We start from the raw sequence: 23,912 nt of genomic DNA on the forward strand, positions 1-23,912 counted from the left end.
AAAGTTTCAAGAATGATGGAAAAAAGCAAGAGTGGCACCATACAGGACCTAAGTCTTGAGTTAAAGAAAGAGCTTACACCTTTCTCTAAGCATTTATTCAATATGCTTTTTGGCAGTGGAGGCAATATGACAACTTATCTAAAAATGTCCCGCAAAATTGGGTCGTCTTTTGTATGGACTATGCGGAAAACTATACGTGCAGATCGCAAGATGAAGCGCAAGGGGTGCACTGGTGCAATGTTCAGTGCACCATTCATATTGTTGCCCTGTAGATGGCTGGGAAAGTGTAGTTACAGATTCCTTATTTTACATCAGCGATGACCTTAAACACTGCTATCATGCTGTTCAACATTTTAATGGATTGGCTATACAACATCTTCAAGCCAGTGGTATACCTATTAATATGCTTATTCATTTCACTGATGGAGCTCCTACCCAATATAAGAGTAAGATAAATTTCACAGATGCATCCTTTTCAAATAATGACTTTGGATTTGTCACAGAAAAACATTTTTTTGGAAGTCATCATGGAAAGGGTACTTGTGACAGGGAAATAGGTGTGCTTAAAAAACAAGTCGCCCTAGATGTAAATGCGAGAAAATGCATTGTTAATAACTCTTATGACTTGTACTTGTATGGAAAGAATAAACTAACACGTCCAAAAAATGAAGATCATGTGCATGCAAAACGTTCCTTCCACTTGTTAAGAAGAGTGATGTTAACCGTGGAAGGCCAGAACGGGTGAATGTGAAAACACTTAAAGGTACTCAGCAACTACATTCAGTGCGTGGTACACAGCCTTATATGATTAGTTACTGAGAAAGATCCTGCTTTTGTAATGCTTGTGTCCAAGGTCATGGAGAATGTTCTACAATTGACATTTCAGGTGTTTGGAGCGAGGCATGTTTTAGCAAGAAACGATTCAACCCTTTAGTTGAAGTTGATGGGCATCAGAATGAAGATATACCTGAACCTGACCACATACATGACGAATAGCAAAAGGGCATGCCTGACACTGACAGTGAAATACTGGACATAGGAACTGAAGACAAACATGTAAAGTAAGTAACCTACAAATATAAACAATAGTAATTTTGCTACTTCATTGACACATTACGTGAATACTGTACATTAAATATTTATTTAATATACTGCAATTATCCTACATTAATAGTAATTTTGCTACTTCATTGACACATTACGTGAATACTGTACATTAAATATTTATTTAATATACTGCAATTATCCTACATTAATTGTAATACAAGTAATTAATCACAGCTGTTTGTTCTGTCTTTTGTAGAATGATGCAAATTGGTACGTGGGTGCAGGTTCCATTTGATTCAGGAATTAAAGGAGAGAAGGTCACGTATATTGGAATGGTGAGAACAATAGAAAAATTGTTTCATCCTTTTAGGTTCACATATACATTTCTCATTTACAATAGAAAATTTGTGATAATAAATCAAATGTAATTAAGTAGTAGGCTACCCATTCCTTTGTTCCATCTTTTTGAAATTTTTGTAGCCATTTCTATGACTAACAATTATGTCATCGGATGTTCCATTATTTTTTCTTTTAGGTTTGTAATGTTGATGAAGATGAGGTGGAGGTGAAATTTATGTGGAGCAGAGGAAAATACTTTACTTGGCCACAAATTGATGATATTGATGATATTGCTTGGGTGAAGTCGGATGATGTAAAGACTCTGGAACCACCTATTATTAATTCAAGAAACCAGCATTTTTTTTTAAATTTCAAAATTTGTTGTTCAAACTTACCATGTTACTATATGAACTTTTGTGCAACAGTAAACAAATGAGGAAACTTTTTTACAAACTTTTATCAGCTTTATTTTCATAAAAATTGTAAAATAATTTCATACATAAGACAGGTATTGCTATTAGTTAGTATTTATTTATTTTATTCTGTCTTTCTACTGCATGCACTTTCAGTACTTGTGTACTGTTTTTCAAAGTGGTATAGTTTCATAAAATACAAAAGTTAAAAGAAAAGTAATTAAAAAACATACATATATATAAATAGATATCATAATAAAAGTGATTAAGAATTAAAAGAGTTTTTAAAAAATATAATAGGCATGTTCATGAAATTTGTTGTTGTTTCGTGTGGAAGTTCATTCCACAACTTTGTTGAACGATACAAAAAAGTTCTCTTGCCTTGACAGTTATTCCATTGTGGTACAAAAAGGTTATTATGGGATTGACTACGTGTACATTTTGAATGTGATTCGATATTAAATTTAAATTTAGATGATAAATAAGATGGCGCATACCCTTTTAAACATTTAAAAGTCATTAGGCTATCTGTTCATTCCACCTTACATGTAGACGTTTCCATGCAAGTGAACTTAACATAACATCAACGGAAGTATAAATATCAACAGACAAAACAATTCTACATAATCTGTTCATTTGAACTTGTAAACAATTAGAATATTGAACATTACAATTTGACCAGACACAACAACAATAATCAAAAAAAGGTAATACTAAGGACTTAGCAAGCATTTTAAGAGTATGGGATGGAAGTAGGTATTTTATACGGCGGATGACACCAATACTCTTAGACAAATTTGAAGATAATTTATTTATGTGGTCTTTCCAAGTTAGTACAGGAGCAAAAGTTACACCTAAGTATTTAAAAGAATCAACTCTTTCAATAATATCACCATTCAAATTAAGTGAAATATCTTTAAATTTAGGAAGAATGTAGTTTGTTCCAAATAACATTAATTTTGTTTTCTTTATATTAATAATTAATTTATTTTCATTGAACCAGTCAGCTATTTTAGTCAAACAAGAATTTAGTTCTTGTTGTAGAGTGACTGGGTCAGATGAGTTACAAAGTATATTGGTGTCATCTGCATACATAACAACTTTACAGGACATTACATCAGGTAGAGAATTTACATAAATTAAAAATAGTAAGGGAAGGTGCTAAACATTTCCCTAGCTCAAAATCAATCATTTCTTTCACATCTGCAATATCAATGATATTTTTTACTTGTTTTGAAGGCAGATTGCAAGGTTTACCAGAAGCAGATGCATACTCTTCAGAATCATGAGCACTTCCAGCTTTGGGAGCCGGCTTCGGTTTTTTGCTACCACCCATCGAATTTGCAAGTATGGTATGCAGTAAAGCTAGCTGAATTAGATTCTGGAGACTTTTCTAAGTTCGTAATTCTTTCTTCTAGACTAGTTATCTTATCATTAGTCTTATTAATGTCAAAATGTAATGAGTCTCTAATGAGGTCAGACAGCTTACCGATCAGTTGTTCTTGTACAACACTTGATACAGCTGCGGAGATTTTCTTCATAAATAAGGAGTCAGGTGCTAAACATTTCCCTAGCTCAAAATCAATCATTTCTTTCACATCTGCAATATCAGTGATATTTTCTACTTGTTTTGAAGGCAGATTGCAAGGTTTACCAGAAGCAGATGCATACTCTTCAGAATCATGAGCACTTCCAGCTTTGGGAGCCGGCTTCGGTTTTTTGCTACCACCCATCGAGTTTGCAAGTATGGTATGCAGTAAAGCTAGCTAAATTAGATCCTGGAGACAGGTGTATGCCTAGCTGCAGTGTGTGAGGCTTGAACGGCAATTTGATTAGATTGTTACCTAACAATGCAATTCCAGGAGCGATGCTCAAACACGTCCGTTCATCACGACGACTATTTAGTTAAGGATAATCTTGTGAAATATAGTCCTTTTGTTAGTTAATTATTACATTAAAATCAGATTTTTAGAATTTGTATTAAATTCAAATTTCAAAAAAAAAAAAGAATGTTGATATTATGTAAGTTACGGTGTCCAACCCTTTGGGTATAGAAATTATGCTTCTTCTATATTTTTTTTTTACAGATTAAGCTTTAAAAAGTTTAAAGAACATTAATTGATGAAATGTATAACTATCTCAATGTTGTTAAAGTAAAAGTTGAATATTAACATAAAGATAGGACACCTTGTGAGTGCGTTGAAGGCTTTGTGTGACAAATGTACAAGTGAAGCTATCTTCCCAATGCTTTTTTCTAAAGAGGTATGTTTTACTCTAATAAATAAATAAAAAATTTAGTCTATATGTCATACTCTGTTAATGGGCACCATGACCCAGTATCATGTCCTTACACATATATAAATACACATACACAGCTATAGATGTGAGGGTGTAATTTGTACATGCCATCTGTTTAACTAATTATAGATAAGTTATGTTATAGCACTACCATGATATCCTTCCACCACAGATCTAGTGCAAACTATATTTGTTATACAGTATTTTGTAAACTCGATTTATTGCCATATTTCATTTATGATAATATTGATAATACTTAATTATTAATTATTTAAATTTATAACGTTTGATTTACTATTATCACGCTGAGCGGATTAATTCCTTTTACGAACTGCGTCGGAGAATGCTAGGGTTTGGTATGCTTGCCCTTTTTCTCTCTCTCTCTGGACCAGTTAAACTGTCAAGACGTGATATGTTAATTGTCTGATGTTCATTGCTTTAGATAGTGTTATTTTAATCGTTTTACCATTGTAGAGTGCATTGCTTGTAATGCAGATGTAAACTGTCATGTTTCTGTCTCGTTGTAACAATAGCTGGAGTGTTGTGTTGGGTTTCACCTTCTTTTATGGTGGTGAAACATTGATTTGATGTTAGGTTTATAAATAAACACAATCGTGACAATAATTGGATTTCTGTCTCCAGGTGCCTTATATGTGTTTTATGAGTTTGCTCTCCCACTCTCTATTTCGTACTCAATAACAACGGACACGTTCCGAAGGTCACATATACATACATTTACAAGGTATTGTATATAACATTTTTCTATGTGAATTTTACCCTCTTTTCCTTTTTATATTTTTAAGATGTTTATTGAAGTTTTTATTTTATTTTTGTGTGGTATTTTTCCTGTTTGTCTAATTTTTTTATTCGATTTATATTGTTAAGCTTCAATTTGTTTACAAATTGCAATTAAGATTACTTTGAATTGAACTGAATAACAATCAAACTCAGCTGAGCAAAACCTGGGGACATGTTAACAACACCAAAGGACATGCAAGGAAGACATGCACTTGCCCACAAGATGTCTGATGACTCAAAAAACCTTATCACATCCTACTGTCAGCCATTATCGGCATGAACATGCACCACTGATATTTGGGTACACTTAGTGACAGACGTCGGGACTTATGTAGATCATTTGCCAAAAGCCTCTGTAAGACTCCTCTAAATTACAAGCTTTGTTAACTTACAACCCTTCTCCCTATAATACTAGAAACAAAAACATTTATGTTGAAACGTTTTGTAATTCCAAACGTCACTATTGTTGTCCTTTTCATTATTTAATTAGAATGTTAAATGATTAGAAATTCACTGACAACCGAGTGGACAAATTTGCAGCAACTCAATCACAATGCAACGAAAAACGAATTCAAGAAATTAGAAAAACAATCAAAAATTGTGGAACTAATGAAACACAGAATCCAAGCATGAAACTATTAAAAGCAACGCAACATGAAACGCAAATAATGCTGGATGTATCCAAATACATATCCAAGAAGACCAACCTGGAAGAGCATCATGTGGATGTTCTTGATGTGTTTTTCTTGATTGTAAATTTAAAACTCAATTCAGCTCTTTTGCTGTGATGTTTTAATTGTATTTGTGTTGAACTTTCAAAATAAATACCATACAATAACAACTAAGAGAATATCTTCCACCAGAATCTAAAAATATGTGATATGTTTAGTGACTTAGGAAGAAGCAATTGTTTGGGGACGAGAAACATATAAACACATTGTCAGAAATACATTAGCTTTGCTAAGCTAGGTGGAGAAGAATGCGAGTCTTGCTTACAATTTGAAAAATATAAGGAAAACATAAGACACACAGATGATTCAGAATGCACCGTATGCTCAGAATGGGAATGCCACAAAGACCGAGCAAATATTGCATGAAGATGGTACCAATTAGAAAAAGAGTGAGTGAGACTTGAAAATGAGGCTGTTTGCTCCATCGATACGCAAAAGGTAATAAATGCTGCCAAGTATCTCCAGGGTCAAAAGCTGCGTATTCACCAGACGACTTGTGCCAATTCCACATGACAATTGCACCAATAGGCGGAGAAAATGTAAGAACGACCCTATCATTGGTGTTGTTTGGACAGAAGCCATGACTGGACGGAATTCTGAAGACGTTGAGAGTATATGAATAGTACTACATTCAGAGACAAAAAAAAAATCATTTTTAATGTGTCAAGGCACATCGGACAAATACACAAGGTATCACACAATCATTTTATATGGATAATTGTAGTGCACAAAGCAAGAAAAAGACTTTGTATACTGAGATGGTTGCCAAAGCTAACAAGCTTGGAGACCCAGAGGAAATCATTTTCAGGCACCTTGAACCAGGCCACACCTTTATGTCTGCCGATTCATTTCATGCCCAAGTCAAGATTTTGTATCAGTCGTCAATGTAAAAGAATCTGCATTACCAATGGAAACATCTGAATTTTTGCTTTATAAAAATGGTCTCAGCATGGCAAATACACCAACAAGCCTTTGTATTGTAGTGCGATAAGCAGGAAGTTAATGATAATTAATGTTAATAGTAATCAGTAAAATGCATTCAACAACATTATGAGTATTACAGACAAATGTATGACTTTGTTGGCCATTTGAAATGATAAAAATTATTAACAATTTTAAAATGCTCCTGCTATGCAATGTTCTCTGTAAATAGTTAGCTTAAAGTGAGAATATGTTTTTATTATGATATTTGTAAATACATTTGTCAGAAAACCACAACTTCCTATGTTTGCTTCTTTTTGTATGGTAATTTGTAAAGTCACTAGTGAAAAAACCACCAGAAAAATAAGTACTTGACATAAGAATGTTACCAGATGTAAATTGGGATGAATTTAAAAAAAAGCAGCAAACTAATGACAGCTTGAGTGCAATTAGAGTATGCAAGTCAAAAATAGTGTCTAAATAACAGCAGATGCAGTCCATGGTTGAAACAATTAGATAATGTTGATTTTGCAGAGGACACTCCCAATGGAAACACACACTTCATGGAGCAACCATGGCAACCACTGATCTAGAATCAAACCAAAATGTCTATCTTACTCATCATTTACTCATCTTAGCTCCACACATGTGATTGCTATAAGCATGACCTGACATGGACTTACCATGCAATCAAGGTCAAGTGGATGTCACAAATCTGCAAACCACTAATTACAGTACATGTCAAGATGATCAGAGGTACTGGTATAGGTATTTATAATGCACCTCTTTTTGGTTATGAAGTGCAGTTCTTTTCCCTGGTCATTGGGTCCACATGCTAAGTGTTGCTGCAGGTTCCCATTTATACTCCTGGGTAGAGAGAAGCAATGCAGATAAAGTGCCTTGCTCAAGGGCACAAGCAAAATGCACAGCCAGGGATTGAAACCCTGACCTCGAGGTTGGAAACCAAACCATTCCTGCTGCGCCAGACTATTTCCACACGCATACGCATCTTCCATACACACTTTGACAATGATTATCTGGGATGATGTTTGTAATGTGTTACAATGACGATGAAGAATGTTCTAATCAGCTCTTGAACAAACTCAGATATTCTTCCACCAACTTAGTTTAATTGGCCAAAGTAAGTTTATTAATTGTTTATAATTTAGATAGTATGATTAATATGCTCAAAGGGACAATCAGAGTTGGTGGTCAGCTTGGTGGTAGACTATGCAAGTTTGAGAATAACGATTCAAAACCACATCCAATTGTACTGGATCCTTCATATCACATTACCAAGCTGTTGATAAGGAAGGTACAGTAGACAGCTCTGAATTTAGTCATCAGGCAGGACACAAACTAATATTTGCAAAATTACGCCGTAGGTATTGACACTCAAAGGTCGAAGTATGGTAAAATCAATGATAAGAAAGTGTACAGAATGGCGAAGAAGGCAGACGTACCAGTAATGGCCAATTTACCCAATAGTAAGATAGCAAATTGGAAAGCCGGCTTTTTACTTGAGGAGTTGACTGCTTTGGACCAATGAATATTAAAGTAAGGTGGAGCACTGAGAAACGCTGGGGAGTTTAAATGCATGACTACATGGTCAGTACACCTAACAGTCATTGATAGTATTAACACAGACTCATTTCTCATGGAGATTTTTTGCCCGACGAGGAAAACCAAAGGAACTGTACTCTGACTGTTGTACAAATATAGGAGGAGCTAAACAGAGCTATGTAAATCATTCAAAGCTATGAGTGATTTATTTATTTATTGCACATCCAACAGTGTATACACCAATTACAGGATGAAAATATAAAATATAAAAACTTACACAATATCAATGGAAAACCTAAAGTTATTTTACAGACTCAAATGTGATAGATTTAAACTGAGAGAAACTACAATGAAAAATATCAAATTCAGGATAATTACAAACACAATTATTATAGAACGAAGACAGTCTACCAAAAATACCATTTTTACAAACATTAACACGTGAGAATTGTACATTTAAAATAGGCTTAGAACGAAGTCTACGAACAGGGACATTAAGATAGAAATTAGAAACAATATTACAGGTAAACCTTGAATTTAAACACTTATGATGACTTAAGACAGAAGCTTGCAAATCACAAGTTTTGATGGCCCTGTTTAATTTCTAGTATTTTATATGTAATTTTATGTTACTTTCATTATATTATTGTTCTTTCAATAACATTTTTTTTTCCTACTTGTATGTAATTAGTTTTAAGAGTAGACTTAGAGATGCTTGTCAGAAAACTAGTGATAATTCGAAAGATACACAGGGCAAGATGAAATCTGTGTTTGACAGGAATGCTAGGAATAGAAACTTAAATACAGGAGATAAGGTGTTTGTACTATCCCTATCCCCAACCAACCATTCCAAGTTTCTAGGTCCGTACGTAGTTAAGGAAAAACTTACCGATATGAACTACACCATAGCAACCCCAGGGAGAAGGAAGAGCACACAATTGTGCCACATTAATAATGTATGTTAAAAGCATATCATGAACAAAATAATACTCTAGGTTAAATTATGGCTAATGTTTCTAAAAATTATGAAGTAACAAATGAGATCACTAATGAAGATAATGGTGGTGGTGTAAGACAGTAATGGTGATTGTGGGGCAAAATTGCACAATTCAAATGTTATTGATAACTTAGATGAACCTAACCGACATTGTAACGAACTGTGCTAAGTTATAATTTTGTTTGATGTTAATGAGTTTAGTTAAGGCACCCTCTGACGCCTTGTTGTTAGGGTACCATATTTCTACGAAGAACTAGGCCTATTACCAATTGATGCATAAATGATGTAAGTAATTATATCTTTAATTAGTTATTATTCAATTAACCATATGCTTCAGTCTAATTATTATTTTTAGAATCACCTGATAGTACTGTGGTAACAATATGATGTTTAGTAGTATACAGTACTGACCAGCTAGAAGTTACGGTAGGCCTAGGCTATGGCACCCGTACTGGTGTAGTGATGTAGCGGTGCCTGTATGCGTTCGCTATGTATAATGTAGATACCGTGCAGCGTAATCTGCTGCGCTGTGATTGTGATTTCACCTTTATTCTAATTATAGTTTTCATAATGTTTTGAGGTTATGATGTTAATGATATAATGTTATACGTTACTATTTTAGAGATAAACATCATCATCGATTAAGGAGATATCCAATGCCATTTACCAAGGCAGCATACAACCACTCCAACCATTATTATTTGTTATATATAAATAACAGTAATGATGATAACCCTTTAGATTCATCCTCTTCTGGGGTAAGTGCCACTGCTAGTGGCACTTGATTTACTATTACAAGAATTGCTTCCAATGCACAGTAGGTAAAACAAGTACCTACTATTCCCACTTTATGATTTGTGAAAAACTAACTATACTGGCAGAGATTCAGAACTTGTGAAACTTATGAGCAATGCAGTTCTCAGTAAAATCTGCTCAGAAGTTAGGTTGGATGCACAATTTGGTATCATTGTAGACGGCACCCAGGATGTCTCTGGTCACAACAGGAACCAATTTTTGCTCAGTATGCAGATTCACATTTCACATCCGAGGAGTTCTGGGGTCTGTATGAAGTCAACACTACATCAGGAAAGGCGCTAAGTATTATGCTGAAGGATGTGCTTGTCGGACTTAACTGCCAGTAGAGAATTTATGAGCAGACATATGAGGCAAGTAATATCACTGATCGTTACAAGGGATGTCAGGCAGAAGTTGAAAAGATCCAGCTGCTTGCTTGCTACAATCATTGCGGCGCAGACGTTACACATCTTGTAACATCTTATTCCATTCAGAATGCACCTTTCTTCGGGGATGCTTTGGCGTTGGTTAAAGAACTTTGCAACTTTTTCAAAGCATCCGGAAAGCTTAAAAATGTGTGTCAAAATCTGCATTCAGATAACCAGACAGGACAAGCCCCATCAAGGATAAAACCAATCTGTCCAACACGGTGACTAACACAAGGTGATGCTGTCAAGTCGGTCCTCACGAACTATGCTGACATATTAGACACGCTTCAACAAGCATAAGCCGAGTTGCGATTACCACTGCATCACAGGCAAAGTCTTTGTAAAGGATTGCTATCGGGGAAATGCATGCTTTTAGCATTGACTAGTATCATTGATTGTCTCAAACACTTGAATCGTGGCATCCAGACGTGCAATGACTGTAAGCAGTATGCTTGAAGCCGTGAAAATAACCCAGGAAACATTCCAAAGATTCAAAGGAGTAAAGAGCACTTTCAAAAAATATTCACTGATGCCGAGAGCAAAACTCAAGAGCTTAAACTTGATTCTATATTATTTAGAAAACAACAGATACCAATAAGATTCAGAGAGGGCAGTGAGGGCTGAGGTGGGTGTGGACTCACGACTGTAACCCCACCTTTCAAAACAGATCTTGCAAAGGATGAAAAATCACTTGGCCTTGAGTTGGTAGAGTCGAAGTCTTGGGTTCTAATCCCGATGGGGATATACATTTTTCTCAAATTATTTATTATCATTCTACAAGCTGTATTTTGATATATGATGGTTTATTAGAAAACAGTAAATTTCATATAATCTCATAATTTTAGTTTTTTTCATATTTTGTTAATGGCCAAAAAAATAATTTTTACCTACAGGTATGTTTAAATATATTATTTAATTACAAAACGTTAACTTTCTACAAAAATAACCATCTGCAGGTGGTATAACAAAAACAAATAGTCAATATCAAAACACACACACATGTGTGTATATATATAAAAACCAAGATATGAGCCAAGCTGATATTTTCCAATTGAGAGCAAGATATTATCAGGGTACCACACAATTAATAGATAATAATCTAATTTAGATTTGGTATGAAGTAATCCATACATTAGGATGATTAAAAGAGATATTTTTTAATTTAAAAAAAATATAAATATGATTTATATAGTGCACATCCACTCTATAAATGCTCAGGTTCTTGAGGTAAAACCTTTACTAGATAATATATCACAAAACCAAAATTTGTCATATTGATGATCATGATCAAGTTACTAGATTCATATAAATGTAGGTTCTTACACAGATCCACATGGGTCCCATGTTGGAAGAAATACCTACTAACATATCTTAACAAATTTGCTGTAATACTCATTGGCAATGCCTTCCGGGAGAAAATTGATAATAGAGTACTGATATAGTAAAACCACAAAAATGTCGCAAAATAATTTATGGACAATGGGATATTTTCCAGAACACTCTTGCTTACTCATGGGAGTGGGGAGGCCTTCCGGAATTTAGGGAGGTTTCTGCGACTTGAAGGAGACTTGGGAACCTTGCATCAATTTGCCCTACAGTACTGTACTTGGGTATTTATGCAACAATCTCCCTTCCCTTGAGACAATGCATTTGTCTAGTATTCCCTCAAAAGAGACTCTGCTCTCTCAGCAACCTTAAGTCTGTTTTCCACTAGGCAAATTTATTCGCACGAATAGAAGGCGTCGGTTCAGTTCTAGAGCTTTGATTGGTTGCACACATTTTTCGCTTCACAAAAAGTAGAACTACTACTTCGACCTACCAATTTCATGATAGAAATGCGCATGAACGACGTTTTCGATTTGCGCGAATAAATTCGCCTAGTGGAAAACCGGCCTTAGAATATCATCTCCCATTCCCTAGGAATCATGAAATCATCTACATTTCTTGGGGTCTATGTAACAATCTCCCCCCTTTACTAGGGACTATACAGCACCATCCAGTTCCATCCAATCTCCATTTTCATCTTCCCTCATTGCTGGACCAACATCAACATTACCACATACTACCAACTGTACAAATATATGTGCCATCATCTATCCACTGTAAGCCTGGTTGGAAAATAGGCAGACAAAATCGTACCAACCCACTCGTCTACAAAATGTGTCCGAGGTCCGTTTGTTATCATGATTCTGTGTTGCTGTCTTATTTAATGAAGCGTTACCGCAGGGGTTTAATCTGTTGAGAATATAAAAATAAATTATCTGTGATCTGTAGTACTGCTACTGGTATTTAGTAATAGTACTGGTGCAGAAAATAATAGAATGATGCTGAACTGAGCATTTGGCCATGGCGTAAGGGTTCAAGATCTAGATGGGAAATTGATATTTCAGTGTGAGTTCTAGGCTCAGGTCCTCCTGTATAATTACGCAAACTTACATGGTCAATGTAAATTATTGCTGATTGCTCAACAAATTCTTCTAACTTCATAATTGATCCTCGGTCTTTCCCCAAATATATTGCCTGGAATTAAAACAAAATGTTATCAAAATGCTGACATAAACAAATGTATATTACACTCAGGCTCACCATAATTGGTACTGAGGTACAAAATTTATACCAACAGCAAGTTACTTTAGGCGGATCTGGGTCACCCCTTTGAACCTGCCTATAACTACAAATAAAACAATCTATATTACTGAAGCATCATCTTGGTGAAAGATTCACTCTCAGATAATAATTTAGAAAATGTTATACGAGAGTATTATTTTATGTCTTTTCTATTATGATTTTCTTTTTAAATAGCAACACTGTGGACTACCTCCTATATATATTTATATACACCATTCTCAATAATGATATTTTAATCATAATTAAATTAATCAATGACATGCCTTTTTTTTATTTTTTTTTATTTGTATATAATACCTTAATTGATATTGTTATTGCTTCTTGTTTTTATGATAGAAATGATTACTTGATGACATAAGTTCTATTTGTATTTCATGTAAAGGCCACATAAAATGAAAAGGAAAAACAGAAAGGCATTATCAAAATTTATCAGGTTGTATTCATGAATACATTGTAAAGCAACAGAAAGGTGTATCATAAAACTTACCTCATTCATGGCCTTTCCTAATTCATCGGAACTCAACATAGATCCTGCTTCTAACATACTAATTAAAAGTTTAAAAAATAGAAATACTGTTTGTGAACAATAATTATAAAGTTTTAATATTTATAAGTTTACACATGTGGCAAAGACAAACCAAACCAGTCACCCGTCGCAAAATCTTGTTTCAGATATAATGGCCAAAACATGCTGAAATGTCAACATTTTTAAATCTATTTCATTGCACTAAATTAACCATCCATACATGATGATAAGCTGTTATTTTCCCCATTTTCAATGTTAAAACAACAATTTGTAACAATTTGGTGATGGTTCTGCCTGAAAAATGCCCAAAATCATAAACTTTGAAGGCTGATTTCTCAAGTATTGTTCTTTAAACAGTTGTATGTTTACATGATTGAAAGTTCATAAGGAAATGTTGGATTTAAATGATTCTGTTAAGATTGTATAGCTCTCTTTTTTATCTTTAACCATGTATTTGCGATGAGTGACTTGTTTGACTGGTCTTTGCCACATGTTATCTCAATTTTGTTGATGACTTTTTCAGTCAGCAAAGTTTACATTTAAAAACGTTCAATAATAAACTAAACAAGGATATTACACACATTAGTCTTAAAGATCTAAAATAATACAAATATATTATATATGAAATCTGCAGCAATAACATACTGAGTTTGTGAAGCTGACGGTATTGCGAGTGAATCAGCTAGTTGTTTGAGAGCACTAGTGCAGAGATAGCGATTGACTGAGTTATTTCCACTTGCATCCATTACTTTATATAAATTTGTGGTTTCGTATATGTATTCTGTAAAAAAAAATATATATATAAATTAACTTTTCATAGACTGCACTATATAACATATATAACACAACCTATTAATTTTATTCAATATTTTAAGTAAATTTAGTTTGAAGATACAGAATAAAAAAAAAAATATTCAAATTTTGTCATATCCAGGAATTCATAAAATATTTAAAATGATATCTAGTGACAAACGATGATTATTAAAATAGTTAAAAACACAGTTGAAGGAAAACGATTAAAATATATTATAAATAGCGAATTGAAAATCATTTTTGAAAGATTTACATACATTTATTGGAAAATCATGCCAGTTTTTCAAAGTGATGTTCAATGTTGTTGCAAACAATGCTTGTAGTTGAATGTGATTTTTTAAAAATTATTTTTAAATTTTTCTATATTCACTTAATATCAGAAAACTGATTTAAAAAGCATTAAGGACATTGTGCTAATGGATTTTTTTAATGTGATGTAATGGAAATATTTTTATTCACTGAAAGATGTGCTATTCCATTTAACAATTGGCAGAGCCATGTTAAATGGAACAGGTTGTCTTAGCACTCATGAAAATATTCTTGCCACTGGAGTTGCCTCATAACATTCATTATTTGTATGCAGCTGGTGGTCACTTTACTAGAGCCGCAATCAATCCATACTGTAGGTTATGAACTTGTACTCCTAAGTGGATAAAGCCAAAGTAGACATAGTTCCTTGCTAAGGATATACTGTACTGTAAGTGGAAACTAAATCTTTCACTTTACCATGTTCGCTGCCAGGGACACAAGTTCACGTCCGACAGTCCGATGTCCCTAAGCTGTACATGTACAGAACTGTATTGATATTGTGAATTAGATACACATTCACTCACCAATGATAACAAAGCATGCAAGCACTCCAGAATAAAAGGTCTGAAAAGAGACTACTTCATAGTCACGGCAACATATCTTCTTCATCAATCTCTCTACTAGTGGACTTGGAATATCCCTAAAATGAGATGGTATTATTCATGTATTGATAAACTTCACAGTGCAGGAGGGAGAGGACATAAAGGGTTAGGACTTGAAGGGTTAACATACGTGGCAAAGACAAGCCAAACCAGTCACTTGTCACAAAAATCAATTAACAAGGTTAAACAGTAAAATGAGAGCTATAAAATGGTAAACAAATCATTTAAATCTGACATATTTCAAATCCTGTAATTTATGAAGTTACAGGATTTGAAACATACAGCTGTTTGAAAAACAATATTCGAGAAATCAGTCTTTAAAGATTATGATTTCAGACATTTCTCGGGCAGAGAAATTACCAAATTGTTAAAAATGGTAGTTTTAACATTGAAAATGGGGAAAATAACAGCATAGCATGATGTATAGATATATAAAGGTTAGTTTAGTGCAATAAATTAGGTTTAAAAAATGTTGACTTTCCAACATGTTTTGACATAATAATACCTCTAAAACAGGATTTGCGACAAGTGACTGGTTTGGCTTGTCTTTGCCACATATAAGGAAGTAAGGCATAGTGGCAACACAATTTAACTGATTTTAAGAGGGGGGGATTTAAATTTAAAAAATACTAAGATTGAATATATAAAAATTGTTTGGGAGCTTTAATTGTTAAACCCTTTTGTTAATAGAGACTTAATAGATAATGTTCCTGATGGGTGAAGGTGTAGGATCAACAGTGGACAGAATGCTGTGATAAGGGTTGCTTTTCTGCTAACCATATCGATATATCTTCATAAGTGTCCAAAAATGTGATAGAAATTATACATTAAATCATGACTGTGATGTTTTCTTCTTAATATTAAAGAACACTAAACTGAACCAGTTCCTAGAAATTTCTCTTTTGAAAAATAACTATATAACAAGTTTCCAATTTTAACTAGTAAATCTAGGCTTGTAGATTGTTTAAGCAGTCTGTTTACTTGATGAGTTATGTAATAAGACCAGGTAGTCGTAGTAGCTTCAATGAAGGATATAAATCATCACTTCATAATAATTATCAATGGTTGGAGTTGGAGTTGAATAGCTTGGTGGTTAAGATGTTTGTCTTCCAATCTCAGGGTCTTAAGTTCAATTCCTGTGACTTGGTTATTAAAGCATAACGGGCCCTGTCGAAGAACAGCAGATATCTACTAAAGGATTCCCAGTATAAAGGAAGAAAAAAAAAAAAATGACTTGGGGCTGCACGATGCAAGGCAAAATGTTTCTCAAATTTAATTGTTCCACATTCAATCAGATGACTTAATGAACTCATTTAGATTTTAGTGTTTTCCCAATTGAAACATTACTGGTAAATTTGTCCATAAAAAATCAGCAATGCGCGCAGTGCGAGGCGTTACCCCCTTTTAAGAGGGGTTTAACAACTTGAAGAAACAACAACACATAGGCCTACAGTATATTCATAGCCTGGCATAGGCCTAGACTGGAAATGATGTTAATTTATTGAAGGAGGGCCAGCCTAGACTACCTAGTCCTTAGTTTATTTTTTTTCAAACTCACAATTTGTATTGGTTGGCTGGTTATTTTTACCTGTAGCAAAATTGATGGCTAAAACAGCTTCAGAAGAACACTGTATTTAGAGAATTAATTTTAAAAATCTTTATACCAGCCTCAGGCAATTGTTAATGAACTTAAATTTCAGAAAGAAATAATAATATAAAAACTTTTTCTCAAACCACAATATAAGATCTTTATATATTCCTATGGAAAATTTACTCAAAATATACAGTAACTAATTTTATATTAACTGATTTACACAGAGTAAGAAAATGAAATGAATTTTTTTTTTTTTTTAAAGTTTAAAACGTACACAATATATCGGTATCATTGGTTTATGGGGAAGCTGTGGTAAGGAAAGTTAGTTGGGGGAATGGGAAGCTGGGGTAAAGCAAGTTAGTTGGGCAAATGGGGAAGCTGGGTAAGGCAAGTCAGGTAGGGGAAAATTCCAAAATCTCTTGTCTATAGCATCTGCTCAACAATTTAAGAAATTTGTGAGTTTCCGCAAATACATACTTGCAAATTAAATTCAGTAGATCATGAAAAGCAGAGCCATATAAACTCCTTCCTTTCTTCTGAGCTAAATTGAAGACAAAAAAGAAAGATGTAAAATGTATTTAAATATTTAACTATTATGGATTTCCACTACTATAGCATGAAGCTGCAGCCTATCTAATGGTTATCATTTTTCAATATTAATTCCTCATTACTGGGCTGGCTATTTACACAGAAGGTGCCAATGTGTGCAGCAGTGTACGGGAGATTGTGATAGAGCACTCCTGGCATCTGTGCTACATCCCATGCTATAAATTATGGTGAATTAGGGCGTCGTCACGATGCCCTACAACTACAAAGGGTTAAAACTAAAATCTGACAAACTAAAAAAAAAATAGATTTAAATTCTGACAGTGAATATATAGTATACATGCATTAACTCTCAAAAGTAGCATTAAAACATCTATATTCTGACACAGTAAAAATTGGAATATACTCATTTCAATGCTTAAATTACTATCAAAAGTTTGTAAAAAAAAGTGAGACTGTAGATTTATTTTAGTCTAAAGTTACAGTATGTACCTGAGCAGTAGCGTAACGATGGGGCCGGGGGCCCTGTGTATTTCTGAAACTGGGGGCCTTTTTGGGTCCCGTCACCAATTCAATCATGGGATTTTAGGTGTGCATTGTTATTCTAACTTTTATTAATGACGAATAAATGATATATTATGCATCCAGAAAATTAAGGCCAGGGAGGGACTTTCACAGTTGCAGTCTACTGTATACCACCTCAGACCCACAATGGTTGGGGCTGAGGTAAGAAAATTTATGAATATGGCACCTTTAGATGGCCGGAAATGGCACTTCACAGACAAAATTATTAATTTTCTTTTTATCTCCAGTTAAAAAATATTTTGACAAATTTAGTGGGGCCCAGGGCCGGCAGCTCCCCCTCCCCCAGACTCTTTATTCCACCACTGGATATAATATGATATGTCCTACAGTCGATTTCAGAGACACATAATGCCGTTGCCCTTGTGGGCCTGAGATAAGGAAATGTATTACTATGGCACGTCTAGATGGCTGGAAATGGCACTAACACCACTTCAAAAATTGTGAATATAATTTTCTTTTTATCTCCATTTAAAATTTTTTTTTTGTTGACAAATTTGGTGGGGTCCCGGGCCGGGAGGGGGACCAGTCGGGCCGACGGGCCCCTTCTCTTTAATCATTATAATATGATATATGCCCTACAGTCGATTTCAGAGACACATTATGGTTTTATTTATCAACAAAGTCCTTTTTGGTCAGGGTGCATAGGATCGAGGAACCCATGGGTAGGGCCTCTTCGGGGCCCCTAGAATTTGGGGGCCCTGCGGACCACCACAGGAGAGCGCATAAGCGTTACGCCACTGTACCTGAGCCTGAAAAAAGAATGTCATAAGCTGAAAGGGCATTGCTCTCAAATGTAACTTGGCTGTAGTGAGACAATGTTAACTCTTGATAGGCATATCTGATACGACTTGATTTGTTATCCAGGTTCTCGAAGCTGCAAGATAATAAAATCAATGATTACATTTTAGATTAAAAAACATTTCGGTATTACTTTGTTATGATACCATTCATTTGCAAGAACACTATGAGCCTGACTATCATAAAATGCCGATGTTTCCTAGAAAAGGATTTCAATTTGTTCGTACTCTCTTATCACACTCTATAATTTTACATTACATGTACCTTCATTCCTGATGATGACATAATTAATGTCGAAATATTGAATCCCAACACGATGGCGTGTATTTCAATACTTGGAGTATGTAATGTACCTTCTTTTATTAAAAAAAATTACAAAATGTTGTGTTGCCCAACACCAACCAATCAAAAAATGGTGTTTCAAACTTAGGGAACTTTTCAAGCTTTAATAAATTTTATAGATCTTGACAAAGGATTTTGATCTACAGTTATCACTTTTTGGGGTGAGTTTATGGATGGCAATAAACTCTAGAATTAGGCCTGGGACTAAGTTTACTGTGCTTGGGTAACATTTTTTGGTCTTCTGCAAAAATTGTTGTTGCAACAGAATTAAATTTACACAAAAATAGTTTGTTTGATTGTCCAGTAGAAGGTAGCGGTTTCTTTCATTTTCATCTTCAAGCTAAGGGACGGTCAGTTATGTTGAAGACTTTGGTAGCCATTATGTACTTTAAATTCAAATACAGATAACTTTGCAATTTCCAATATGGTGTTTCAAAATTCGAAAAAATGAAGACTAAAATAGGCCTACAGTGCATTTAAAAATACTGATAGTTGTGAAGATTTAAATGCTTACTAACAAATGACGATGCCAGAGATGCCTGTCTCCGACAGGGTTTTACGCCCACCTCAGTCGCACAGTGGTTGGGAGCGGGCAATTTTAAGAGTAGAATGCCACTCTCAGACTAAAAATATTTTAATTCTTTAATTTTTATTCTTATTAATTAATATTTTTTTCTAGGCAGTGCTTCCTGAAAAATAATTGGCTTCTTCCCTACCCAATGTCCACCAGATCTAATGCTGGTGTCACCAATTGTTACTTACTATTGAGCAAGGAAGCCTAAAGCATCATCTGGTTGGTTCTCTAGCAACTTAGTTAAAGCATTCCTCATTGACTTACTTGCACCACATTTATCTACAATGTAAAATATCAGAATATTTATTTAAAAAAAAAATAGGATGAAGGAATTGTTTTGCATTCTCATGAGCATAAACTTTATAATTTGTTTATACAAAAAAATGTACATTCAGTCAGATTAGCCATGAACTGTAAAATAAATTACATCATTCAATGCTAATCAAGTAACTCAGGATAATCACATTTACAACTGATATAAGAGCATTAATATCAGCTCAATATTATGTCAGCTTGTGTGAGACCCTTTTTAACCATCTACTATCTGCAAATTATGCATTTTTAATTACTATGAATCAAAGAGAAAGATTATAATATTATTTTTAATGAATAATAAATTTATATATAATCAAAAACGTGAAAAAAATAGCTTGTAGGTAAGCCGACACCTTTATTGAATTTTAGGGTAGATAGAGAGAGTGGAAATTGGATAGGAGGGGACGAAGTCGCAAGGCATTTACAAGGCTTTATGGACAATAAAAGAAATCTTAGAACATCAAAAATATTTTTATACTAATTTGCAAAAAATACACTATTTTTTCACACAAAATAATATGCAAAATACGAATTGCATGATTTGGTAATTATAATAATGGAATAATAGTTAATATTGTACTAAATTCTATATTCTTATATCACAGCCTAGCCTAGTCCAACACTTCCCTAAAAAAGCATAAGCGTCAACCCCTCACCTGTGACCTACCCACTCACTGCCTCCCAATCTATCCCCACAACACGATCCACGCTTATCCACATGACCCCGACAAGTCTACATTCCGATGATAAGCTCATCACACAGCTACCTATCAATCAATCAATTAAAATATGCACGAGCTAACCCGAAATGGTTAATTAATAATAAGTCAATATAACAGTATATATTTTTTTAACATGGTTTATTTAACGCTGGTATTGGGTGCCTAATAAAAGTTACAACAGATCTAGTACTTTGTTGTAGTACTTTCGTTATTTCATTTTATTCATTTATTGTTTTACTTTCGTTTATCAGGCCAATATCTGTCTCTTATACACATCTAGATGTGTATAAGAGACAGATATATATAAAGAAAGAAAACAGGAAACGGACTAGACTTTAAGAACACTATTTTATTAAAACATGAATATTTCGACCTGATCTCAGGTCCTCTTCAGCATGACTGATTAACATTACGAGAAAGTTGGAACAGTACAATAATATCTAATAGGCGATTGGTCAGATGTTCCAACTTTCAACCCCAAAACTCACACATTCGTCGGGAGAGCAGAGGTCCGCTCTAACCCCGAAAAGATAAATTATACTATAGTTTGTGCATCTGTCAAACTGGTTTATACGAAAGAAGACAGTCTTATCTGTTTGAATTCATCATAGATCCTTTAGTATCACCGGTCTGATTAATCGCTAACACTCCAGAACTGTTGGTTATGTTCTATCAAAAACTTATATGTATATGTATGTATAAAGCGTAATGATAAGTCCACGTGTGTTTCGTCGAAATACAACTCAAAAGTAAAGACAATAAGATTGACTTGGTAGACTTGAAACACTAAATTAATTATTAACCTGAATATTTCGGCTGTCCTTAGGCCTTCTTCAGCATGAGTGACAAACATTATGTAAAGTTGGCTGTTACAAAACTCAATATAATATAACGAATAAATTGATTGGTTTTATATTTTAACAAAGTATAATGTACATGGTGATAGGCTAAAAAAATACTAAGAGCCGGAGTAAATAACGAATATTATTATTCGTAAATAATAATATAAAATAATAATAATAAATAATAATAATAATAATAAAATAATAATAATAATAATACAAATAATAAATAATTTTTGTATTTATTCGTTATTTACTCCACCTCCTAGTCACCATCACCATGTGCATTATACTTTGTTAAAATTTTAAACCAATAAATCCTAATACTAATCCTCGTGGGACTGATTTATTCAACGAGGTGTTCACATGTAGGCGTATGTTGTTGAAATATATATTTTCAACGTTTTATTTTTACTGTACAACAACAACGTTGAAACTAGATTAGTGATGTTGAAATATTATGTTCATTTTACAGATATTAATAACGTAACAAGTGATGAAAAAAAAATATTTCACTGTTTGAATTTTATAAAACTGTAAAATAAAAGTAGAGTAGGCACATACTCGAATTGTATGTATTTGTGTAGGTACTCACACCAAGAATTGTACTTGCCCGAAGCAGGCATGGTCATATGTATCAGAATATTTTATTCTACCAACATGACAAAAGAGTGACGTGTATGGAGTGCGATATCGCTCTGTATTCGGTTTTTGTACTGCAGTTCAATTTGAAATTTACTGTATTTATCAATCATCAACACTATTGTTATCATCATCAAATATGATCATCATTAAACGTTGATTACTCCTTGAAGTCAAAATAAGACGTTATAGTCTGTTACAGGTATATATGAGCAGTCGGGATGGCTAATGGATCTCCATATGCATTTTAGCACGATGAAATGGAAAATTCTACTGCATCTTTTTCATACTGAACATTATAAAAAATAGAAAATAAAACTTTGTTCTTCAGGCATTTATTCATTATTTATGCCTTAATTAAACCAGGAGCTTCCATGTCTGTGGTATCGGTTACGTTCATTAAATACTAACGTAACGTTCAAATTTAAATCATCATTCTTTGAATTAGGCATGTTTACAACTTGTGTTTTATGTTATATTCCTTATTACTTCTCTCCTCTTCCCTCCCCTTATTTTTATGTTTTTGTAATGATAAAATAATACGAAATGTCATGCTTTAACAGCATTAATAACTCCCAGCTGTATTTTCTTGGCATTCAATCCGTTTGTTTTTTGTATTTGCATAATATGTGCACCTCGTTATGAAATGCTCCTTTTGTAACAGCAACAATACATCTAATCTGATTAAATGCATTGCTTGCAATTCGTATGCTCATACCAAATGTGCTAATATTGTTGATACATGGATTTGTCTTTCGTGCACTAGTGATTTATTTCCATTCTACGGGATAATTTCTCATAAAGAATTTATCCACACCCTTAATTATTATTTTCTAGATTTGAAAAATGACTATCATACACTTAATTCACCGGTTCTATCCCCATTTGATACGGTCTTAAATCAAAACATCTCGAATTAAGCGTAACTTTCGCAAAGAACGTAAGCCATGGATTACTAAGGGTATAATTAAATCAATCGATACCAGAAATAATCTTTATATTAAATACATTAAATCCGGCTTTAAAAGTGACAAAGATTAAACATAGGAATAAATTAACTAACTTAATTCGTCTCTCTACTAAGCTTTACTTTTCAAATAAATTCAATAATTACACGAACAATATTCATAAAACTTGGCAAACTATTAATAACATTTTAGGAAAAGACAACAAATCTTGTTTACCTTCATACTTTATTCACAACAATATGAAAATTACCGACCCATCAATCATTTCCGATGAATTCAATAATTATTTTACTAATGTTGGTCCTAATCTTACTCAGAGCATCGTTCATCCTAGTGGTAATTTAACATTTCCACCTTTACTTAATAGGCCTATTCTTCTTTATTTTTACAACCGATACACGAGACTGAGATTGTTGATCTAATTAAGAATTTCAAAGGTTCTCTAATAAAGTTTTAAAGTACATAATGCATTATATTTCTAAGCCATTAACCCACATTTTTAATTCTTCTTTTCAGACTGTATTTTTCCTGATTTACTTAAAATTGCAAAAGTAATTCCCATCTATAAAAATGAATATCCCCATTATTTTAATAACAGACCCTTTTCTCTATTACCTTCCTTATCAAAAATTCTTGAACGATTAATTTATAATAGACTTATTAATTTCTTTGACAAATATGATGCTTTATTTAATAATCAATATAAGTTTAGGAAACATTTTTCTGCTAATCTTGCTTTAATTGATCTCCTTAATAAAGTGTCATCTTCAAATTGA

The 23,912-nt window shown here is 33.6% G+C and overlaps 1 protein-coding gene across 1 annotated transcript; it reads right to left on the reverse strand.

The window, feature by feature from the left end:
- Positions 1 to 8,400: 8,400 nt before the first annotated feature.
- Positions 8,401 to 19,926, reverse strand: LOC117124281 (tubulin polyglutamylase complex subunit 1-like). The gene is made up of 8 exons (XM_033270454.1): positions 19,836 to 19,926; positions 18,677 to 18,807; positions 17,280 to 17,343; positions 15,131 to 15,246; positions 14,130 to 14,265; positions 13,446 to 13,503; positions 12,767 to 12,850; positions 8,401 to 12,565 (listed from the first exon to the last, which is right to left on the reverse strand). The coding sequence occupies exons 1-8, from the start codon at positions 19,901 to 19,903 to the stop codon at positions 12,548 to 12,550; spliced, it is 675 nt and encodes a 224-aa protein (XP_033126345.1). The 5' UTR covers positions 19,904 to 19,926; the 3' UTR covers positions 8,401 to 12,547.
- Positions 19,927 to 23,912: the final 3,986 nt, after the last annotated feature.

The sequence above is a fragment of the Anneissia japonica genome, unplaced genomic scaffold (genome assembly GCF_011630105.1).
Source record: "Anneissia japonica isolate Jap-2015-1 unplaced genomic scaffold, ASM1163010v1 scaffold288012_len1326614_cov192, whole genome shotgun sequence".
In the NCBI taxonomy this organism is placed as follows: domain Eukaryota; kingdom Metazoa; phylum Echinodermata; class Crinoidea; order Comatulida; family Comatulidae; genus Anneissia; species Anneissia japonica.